Source organism: Carcharhinus amblyrhynchos, chromosome 9, assembly GCF_965287045.1.
Source record: "Carcharhinus amblyrhynchos chromosome 9, sCarAmb.v2.hapA, whole genome shotgun sequence".
Lineage (NCBI taxonomy): Eukaryota > Metazoa > Chordata > Chondrichthyes > Carcharhiniformes > Carcharhinidae > Carcharhinus > Carcharhinus amblyrhynchos.
The window spans coordinates 95,016,412-95,025,867 of NC_137332.1; the positions used below are offsets into that span (position 1 = coordinate 95,016,412).

At 42.0% G+C, this 9,456-nt stretch overlaps 1 protein-coding gene across 1 annotated transcript; it reads right to left on the reverse strand.

Moving 5' to 3' along the window:
* Nucleotides 1–429: 429 nt before the first annotated feature.
* LOC145348096 (beta-2-microglobulin-like) lies at nt 430–4,652 on the reverse strand. The gene is made up of 3 exons (XM_080196238.1): nt 4,487–4,652; nt 2,489–2,761; nt 430–1,169 (listed from the first exon to the last, which is right to left on the reverse strand). Exons 1-3 carry the CDS (start codon nt 4,539–4,541, stop codon nt 1,159–1,161), a joined length of 339 nt encoding a protein of 112 aa, XP_080052364.1. The 5' UTR covers nt 4,542–4,652; the 3' UTR covers nt 430–1,158.
* Nucleotides 4,653–9,456: the final 4,804 nt, after the last annotated feature.

The window sequence follows — 9,456 nt, forward strand, 5'->3', positions numbered from 1 at the left end:
CTTGGTACCTCTCCAGTTTTAAATGCTGCACCGCTGGGGACATGTCTTCAGCTTCCAGCGGTCCTGAGCAATGGAATTTTCTCCCAATCCTCTTTTTCCTTTCAGACATTCTTAAGATAACTTTTCAACCAAGCCTTATTTGGCTGTGTTAAATTTTGATTGATAATATACATGTGAATGGCCTTTGGAAGTTTTATAGACAGTATATAAATATATATTGTGGTTGTGGTTCTGCCTGTTAGTCCTGAACCTGCATGTTTGGAACATCACGATAAGCAGTGGGATCAATGCCTCACTAAGTTATCACCTAGTTCTTTCTAGTCTACTACTTTTAAAATGGACATGCAAATCTGGGATTACTCACAATAACACTAGGGCAAATGAGCTGTTTCTTGTCTCCAGAATAGAAAAATGTGGCAACAAGGAAAATAAAGAGAAAGCTTTTATTCACACTGATAAGTTTACAGATAATAGAATTGCTGAAACAGTGATATTCCAATCAAATTATCAATATATATGCCCACAAAATAGTTAGCACTGAGGGTCTCCGATTTGCAGAACATGCTTCTAAAATTAATCTTAGGTAATCTCTGTAATACACTAAGCCCAAGTATTAAAACAATGATGACCCAACCACTTAGATTATAACAATGCTGAGATTTTGTAGCACATTGAAGGATTCCTCAGGGTAAATCTGCAGGGTGGGATGGTTCTATTTCAATGGGAATACAATATCCCGTCGGGCAGGAAGGAGCGGTAAAATGTTGAAATTTAAAATCAACCAAATCAACATTTTAGAACTTTAATGACAGATACAGATGAGAAGCAAAAACTCTCTCAGGAATGGACACAAAGCTGGGGTGTAAATTACAGAGATTACAGGACTAAACACAAACTTACTTCCAACCACACAGAATAGTTTAAGATGTCTAATCAACAGCAGTAAGTCACTAATTTATTATAAAATTTTACATTTGAAAATAGGTTGAAACAAAGTGATTTGATCCCCTGAAGTGGTAGATTCATCGACTAGCATCATCCAATGGTTGCAAAAGAAGAAAAACACAGGCCGTTGAATTGAATTTTGTGCTGCAATATGTCCCATCAGTAACCGCTGCCTTGCAACTGAGAAACAATGGTTACCTCTGCAGCGAGAGGCTAGTATCTGTCTGTAGGTGGAAGCATAGAACAAAACATCATTAGTCTGTGGCCAAAACCTACAGCTGGCCACTAGTCACTTGGTCTTCATTCTGCATTTTGGAACATGGAAATTACCAGTTGGAAGATCAAGGTACATCTAGCTTTCCCACCACCTTTTTGGTAATCACATAATATTGAAACTGTTAACTAATTAGCAATTAATCACTGAAGAATAGTCTCCATGAAACTCATTGTGGTAGTGAATATTGGGATCCATATGTTGAGGCATTCATAGTGAGTCCAGCTGATGATACGGCTTTTTGGGCATCCTATTTCTTCTGAAACAAATCCCAGATGGGTTTGGCTGAGCGCCAAGACTCTTGTATGGATTACCTCAGCAGGGGTCTGTTCTGATAGAATGAACTGGAGTGTCTGCTTTCATTATTGACACCTTTGAAAGTTATAATAAGTTATTCTTTGATTTTTTTTGGACATGTCTTGGTGTTTACCTGGATGAGATTACTAGGCATGAAGTCCAGTAAAGCTTTTTTTAAAATATTGATACAACTGACTGATAGTTTCATAGGGTTGTAAAAATAAGTTACTTTTAAAAATAAAGTTTCTAAATGTGCATGTTTTTCCCTCAGTGTTTTAATATTTGTCATTGCTATTATAAAGCTCATTAGTTCTTTACACAGTGCATACCGGGCAACAGAATAGGGAGGTGGGCGAAAGCATGAAGGACTGAGGAACCAAATATTTTTAATACAATTGTGTCTAAGTCCCAACGAATGGAAGCAGGCCTTCTAACCATTCCATTGACAAATCTAGTTTCCCCCTGATTTGAAAATGGTCGGCACTTTAAACTCACCTTATTTACAACAAAGAACAATACAGCATGGGAAACAGGCCCTTCGGCCCAACGAGCCCACGCCGCCATTTTAACAACATGCTTTTCCTCCTCCACCCTTGACCCATGTCTATGCTTATGATACCCCCATTGGAAACCAGATTAAGGGGAGAATAATTTAGGGACAATCGGTCCCTAGCAACTGGTGTTGTATAAAAAGGGGCATGGCCTCCTTCCCTTTGGTGCAACACACTCAACTGAAGGGTTTAGGAGTGCACTGCCCTGCACAGTTCTTACCCAGCCTGAGTCAGGCAAGACAGGAATGAAAAATGTTAGATAAGTCGGGGTGGATAAGTCCGACACACTGATTGTCACTTTGTGGAGGTTACATGTTTTGGATTAAATTTACAATTGATGATCTGGCACCACAGATGGAGACCGTATATGTGGAAAGATCTTGTGTAGATGCAAATTACGATGCACAGACAGATTACTTACCAAGCTGAACCTCTCTTAAATTACCATTGTGTTCCACCTTACAGGAATACTTGGTTCCAGCCTCAGGGGTGACTTCAACAAACTTGGTAAGTTTGAAGCTCCAATCAGACTCAAAGGAGAGGTCAGACTGGTTGGCATTGGGTATGGTTTTTCCATTCTCCAGCAGCTCCAGCTTGATGTTGGGGGGGGTGAAGTCTTTGGCATGGCAAAGCAGCACATTGCTTTTGCCTTCCTCAATGGGTCTGTAGGTGTACACTTGGACATTTGGAGAACCTAAGGGACAAAGCAGAATAAAGAACAAATAACAAATTAACTGAAACTGCACTCAAATTTTTCACTGACTGAGGTCTGTCTTCTTGGTACTGAGGCTGGGAGAAATCCAGATCTCTAATTTCCAGTCTCTGGGATATATCTGTACACTGAATTGGATCACATAATTCCAAACTCTGGGCGATATCACACACTGATGGGGATTTCTTGGCCACAGTCTCCACAAGAGCTCTGTACTGATTGGGCTGTCTTTGTCTCAGTCTCTAGCAAATATCCACTAACGGGGTTCTCTCCTAGCCTCTGGAAGATACCCACACATTGACTTGAAGAATTTCTCTGTCACAGTGGATGGGACATAGACTTGAGAGAGAAAAAATGTTGAAAATGCAAAGAAGAATGGCAAAAGATACAAGATACTGAACACAAAATGGACAGTGCAAGAAGAAAGATCAAAGTAATAGTTTGAACTGATAGCTGAATAAGAGAAAAGGGCACTGGATACTGGAAACTAGAAATAGAAAATTTTGGAAATTCCCAGCATGTCTACAGAAAGTGAAACAGTTAATATTTCAGCTTGCTGAAGAGTCATCATCTGAAATGCTAACTCTATTTCTCTCAATACTGTGGAGATGCCGGCATTGGACTGGGGTAAACACAGTAAGAAGTTTCGCAACACCAGGTTAAAGTCCAACAAGTTTATTTGATAGTAAACCCACATGTTTTCAGAGTTTGCCCCTTCGTCAGGTGAGTCACCCTGTCGCTCACCTGACGAAAGCACAAACTCCGAAAGCTTGTGGGTTTACTATCGAATAAACATGTTGGACTTTAACCTGGCATTGTGAGACTTCTTACTGTCTCTCAATACTGCCAGATTGCTGACTATTTCAGCATTTCTTTTCCTGACTTAGGATATACAGAAAACTGAGGGTAGGTTTGAAGAAGTTACATTCTAATGAACAAAGTACCTGGTTTTCAGAGGACTTCTGGTCACGAGGTCTCAACAGCACAAACCCAATGTCTCTTAACTATGGCTTTAACTGTAGCAAACTCAACAGCAGCAGTCTTGTGGATGTGATCTCCATGAATTCAACAAAATGTTATGGTGGGTGGTGGGTGGTGGGGGGTGGGGGGGTGAAACAACGAAATGTTACTACAGTCTCAGAGGATTCTCCCTTTGAGAGTGAGAGATGACTGGTTACGATTTAACCTGTGGATCACCACACCTCAGGCGTGAAGCAATAAAGAGCTTTGAAATATTGATCAAGACTCTGCGCTCCAGAGTGCTCCCCCTTCAGAAAGTAATGAGTTCCTCAGCATGGCTGTGAACTGTAAGTGAGGTCATTCACTGACCCAACACACAAGATTCAATCTACCTGGTTCTTTTCTCTCGGCATCTGTGTGGGTTTCGTCGGGTGCTCCAGTTTCCTCCCACAGTCCGAAAGACGTGTTAGTTATGCGCACTGGCTATGCTAAATTCTCCGTCAGTGTACCCGAGCAGCCACCGTAGTGTGGCGACTGGGGGATTTTCACAGAAACTTCATTGCAGTGTTAATGTAAGTCTACTTCTGATACTAATAAATAATAATTTTTTTAAAAAAGGAATGGGACTGAGGAGAGAGTTCATACAAAGAGAGGGGAGGCACAGAGAATGGGCCGAATGGTTCTCTTTCGAATAAAATCTCCTATACACTGCATTCACCCCAAGAGCTCCCCAAACATTAAACTCACTTGTAGCCAGGGACAAGGCCACCAGCAACGACAGCACGGCGAGTTTCAGCATCATATTTGCAGGTTGACAGCGAACTCTGGGGTTGAAGTTGAGATTCAGTACGGCTCAGATCCTCACTCACAGACTCTCCTCTTGCAGTTGTGCCCCTCGCTTCCTGGGCTCCCGAATAAACTGTAGCAGACAAGCGGCGCTGCACCAATCAGAAAATCAGCCGCCCTGCCTGGCACCGCCTACCATCCCCCTTGCAGCCAATCGCAACATTCGGCCCATTGCGGGTCACCAGTCTCCGGGTAAGGGACTGCTGTGCAGTTTGTGAAACGGACAAGTCTGAGTGGGCGGGTCTGCAGCAGCCGTGAAAGCGAAACTGGCTATGGAGCAGCAAAAAGACTGATCTCACCCAATGACAGACATGCCCAGAGGTTAGGGTACATGTACACAGAGCTAGTGAACATGGATAGAAATACAGGAACATTCATATAAACATAGGAACATACACTCATAAAATAGTCAGATTGCAGAATGAAGCTGTTTGGCCCTTCGTGTGAGTGCCGGCTCTCTGTAGAAATAACCCAGCTGAAACTTCACTCACCGCAACCTTGTATTTTTTCCCTTCCGGTAATTAATTATCCGTTTTCTATTCGGAAGACACGATCCAATCTGCTCCCAACACATTCTGTGTAAAAATGTTCTCCTGAAGTCACCATTGCTTTTTTCACTAATCACCTTAAATCCGTGTTGATCTGCTTCCTGATCTTTCCACTAAAGGGAGCAGTTTTTCTCTGTAACTACCCTTCCGGGGCCTTAGTGGTTTTGAATTCCTCTCAAATCTCCTCTCCGCTTTTTCTTTCAAAGATGCGCAGTTTAGGTGGATTGCACACGCTAATTTGCTCCTTAGTGTCCCAAGATTTGTAGATTGGGGGAATTAGCAGGGTAGATATGTGGGGTTATGGGGATAGGGCCTGGGTGAGATGCTCTGTGGTAGAGTTGGTGTAGAAATGATGGGCTGTATGGCCTCCTTCTACTCTGTAGGGATCCTTTGATTTTCTAAATAGAACAGCCCCATCGTCGCTGATCTATCCTAGCTGGAGTTTTTCATCCCCTGAACTTTAACTTCCTTGTTTCTGTACTCTATTTATAAAGCTCAAGATCCCGTATATCACAGTAGCTTGTTTCTCAACCTGTCCTGCCACCTTTAATGATTTGTATGCATATATGTCCAGGTTTCTTTCCATATTTCTGTCCATTTCCCCCAGCTGTTTACATCCTAGTCCATCACTACTGTCTTCATACGTCACAACACTTACAATTTTGTGTCTTCTGCAATTTTTGAAGCTGGGCCTTTGAACATAAATAAAGGAACCACAGAATCCCTATACTGCAAAAAGAGGCCATTTGACCCATTGAGCGAGAAATTACAAAAATCCCACCCAGACCCTGTAACCCAATGTATTTACACCACTAATCCCCATGATAGTGAAGAGCAATTTATCATGGCCAATCAACCTAATCCTCACATCTTTGAACTGTGGGAGGAAACCTGGAGCACCTGAAGAATACCTACACAGACACAGGGAGAATGTGCAAACTCTACAGACAGTCACCTGAAGCCGGATTTGAACCTGGGTCCCTGGCACGGTTAGGCAGCAATGCTAACCACTGTGCTGCCCCAAGTATACACAGTAAGAAGTCTCACAACACCAGGTTAAAGTCCAACAGGTTTATTTGGTAGCACAAGCCACTAGCTTTCAGAGCGCTGCCCCTTCATCAGGTGAATGAGAGTTCCGTTCACAAACAGGGCATACAAAGACACAAACTCAATTTACAAAATAATGGTTGGAATGCACGTCTTCACAGGTAATCAAATCTTAAAGCTACAAACAATGTGAGTGGAGAGAGGGTTAAGCACAAGTTAACAAGATGTGAATTGTCTCCAGCCAGGATTTTAACCTGGTGTTGTGAGACTTCTTATTGTGTTCACCCCAATCCAACACCGGCATCTCCACATCATGGCCACCCCAGTATACACAGCAATAGGGAGCATGTAACACGTGCCCCTAGCCAAGCTGTACACTGGAAAATTGCCCCAGGTATATTTTAGACCATAAGACCATAAGATATAGGAGCAGAATTAGGCATTCAACTCATTGAGTCTGCTCTGCCATTCAGTCATGACTGCTAAATTTCTTCACCCCATTCTCCTGCCTTTTCCCTATAACCTTTGGTCCCCTCACCAATCAAGAACCTACCTATCTCTGTCTTAAATATATTCATTGACCTGGCCTCCACAGCCTTCTGTGGCAATGGGTTCTATAGGTTCACTACTTTCTGGCTGAAGAAATTCCTGCTCATCTTGGTTCGAAGGGTAGTCCCTTTCTTCTGACGCCATGCGTTGGATCCTAGTCTCGCCCAAAAAAGCTAACGAGCTAGCCCCATTCTTCAGCCCTATCTCCCTAGTCCTCCAAATTCATCACTTTCAAATATATATCCACTCCTATGGAATCTGCCTCCAATACTGTCCCACACAGCACATTCCAAATCCCAATAACTCTCTGAGTAAAGAAGTCTCTCCTCATCTCACTCCTAGCTCTCTTGCTGACTATCTTGAAATTGTGACTCTCTAATCACTGATATACCAACTAGTGGACACAGAATATTCTTCTTTACTCTGTCAAAATTGTTCATAATTTTGAACATCTTAATAGGTCACCTCTTAATCTTCTCTGCTCCAAGAAGAATAATCCCAATTTCTCTAATCTTGTTTTATATCTAAAATTCTTCATTCCTTTGCACTCTCTCAAGGGCTTTAATATCCTTCCTTACATAAGAAAGGTGCCCAGAACTGAGGATATGGAGGGTGGAAAAGTTGATGGAGGAGGCAGTTGGTGAGGGGCGAATACACTCATATGACTTTGAGAGGATTGAACCCTTGATGAATTGTATCCAAGATGGATTCCATCCATGCATATTAAAATAAGTTCTGGAGGTAGAACAAGTTCAGGGAATTATAGCTTAATTAGTTTTGCCTTAATGGTAGGAAAGATAATGGAATCTTTACTCAAAGGTGCATTAAAACTGATCAATAAATGGAAAATAGTAGGCAGACTAGATGGCATGGATTCAAAATGCAAAGGTCATATGTGACTAAATTTCCTGAATTCTTTGAAGAAGTTACAAAAACAATAGAAAGAATAATGAATTTGACATAATGGTTTGGACTTTCCTACTTCAGTAGCAGTGAATGCGAAGATGTTTACTGCCATTAAGGACTGTAACAGTACTGCATTTTCTGATGATCTCATTTACACTAAAACTGGAATGTTGTGATGTGCCTTGATGGGCTCTGGAAATCTCCATGCTGACCTTTAAAGCAACAGTGACCCAGTTTTGAGACAATTTTGACTCTTTTCCTACAACTTGCACTGATTTTTACAGTAAGAAATTATACCTGATAGCCACAGAATTTTTTTTTACAGTGCAGGAGGCCATTCAGCCCATCATGTCTGCACCATCTCCTCAAATGAGCTGTTCACTTAGTATTATTCTCCTGCCTTCTCCCCTGCACATTTTTTCTCATTAACTGTCAATCTAATTCATTTCTGAATGCAAGGGTTGAACTTGCCTTCACTGCACTCTCAGACACTGCATTCCTTAATCATGGGCTTAAGGTCTGAGGCCTGTAATAGGAGCTCGGGGTGTGGTTTTAAATGGGAGAGAGAGTGGAGGGAATGTTGAATCTCATATCTGGACATTTGTTAACCTAATCAAACTCCAGACATATAGATGTGAAAAATAACCTGGTCCCTCTTGACAAAGGGCATTGTGGGGCTCAGTTGTAGTCCAGGAGGTTTTGCCTGTGCTTTTCCCCTCCCATACGGCAGTCTTTACAACATTGAGGTTTAAGGGGGAAGAAGATGGGGGGGGTGTATAGAGAGGTTCGAGAGGGTGGAGGAAGGAGAATAACAGCTATTCTTTCTCTGCAGTTTCTGTTAACATTTAGAAATCAGAGAACCACTTGAATCTGTACCGGGATATTGCAAACATTGAAATACTTAATAAAACAATTTTGTTTTTAATCTTTCAGTTTTCATTCTTGAGTACAAATGCTATTTAAAATGCTCCGTATTCTCTGCAAAAAAAACCTTAAGCAAATAGCTGTTATCCAAGTGTAAATGTGTATATAGAGAATATTTTTGCCTAAGTAGAGAATGTGAAAATTAGACCCTGCACAGGCCTGCTTGTAGTGCTTTGTGAACTGCTTGTGGCCTTCTGGTCTTGTACAGCTTGCAGGGTGCAGCCCATCAAAATCAGGCATATACTCTGGGCAAACTTATGCAGCATTCAGAAGAAATTCTTAAGCCTGATTTAAGGCATTAAGAAAAATGCTCTGAAGAAAGAAGTCTCACAATACCAAGTTAAAGTCCTACAGTTTTATCTGGTAGCAAAAGCCACTAGCTTTCGGACTGCTTGCTGCTCCTTCATCAGGTGAGTGGGAGATGTGTTCTTAAACAGGGCATACAAAGACACAAACTCAATTTACAAAATAATGGTTGGAATGTGAATCTTTACAGATAATCAAGTCTCAAAGATACAGACAATGTGAGTGGAAAGAGCATTAAGTATTGGTTAAAGAGATGTGTATTGTCTCCAGCCAGGACAGTTAGTGAGATTTCGCAAGCCCAGGCAAGTCATGTGGGTTACAGATAGTGTGACATGAACCCAAGATCCCGGTTGAGGCCGTCCTCATGTGTGCGGAACTTGGCTATCAGTCTCTGCTCAGTGACTCTGTGTTCTTGTATGTCGTGAAGGCTGCCTTGGGGAATGCTTACTCGAAGATCAGAGGCCGAATGCCCGTGACCGCTGAAATGTTCCCCAAGAGGAGGAGAACACTATTGCCTAGTGATTGTCGAGTGGTGTTCATTCATCTGTTGTCGTAGACTCTGTAATGTACCGTGCCTTGGGACACCCTTTC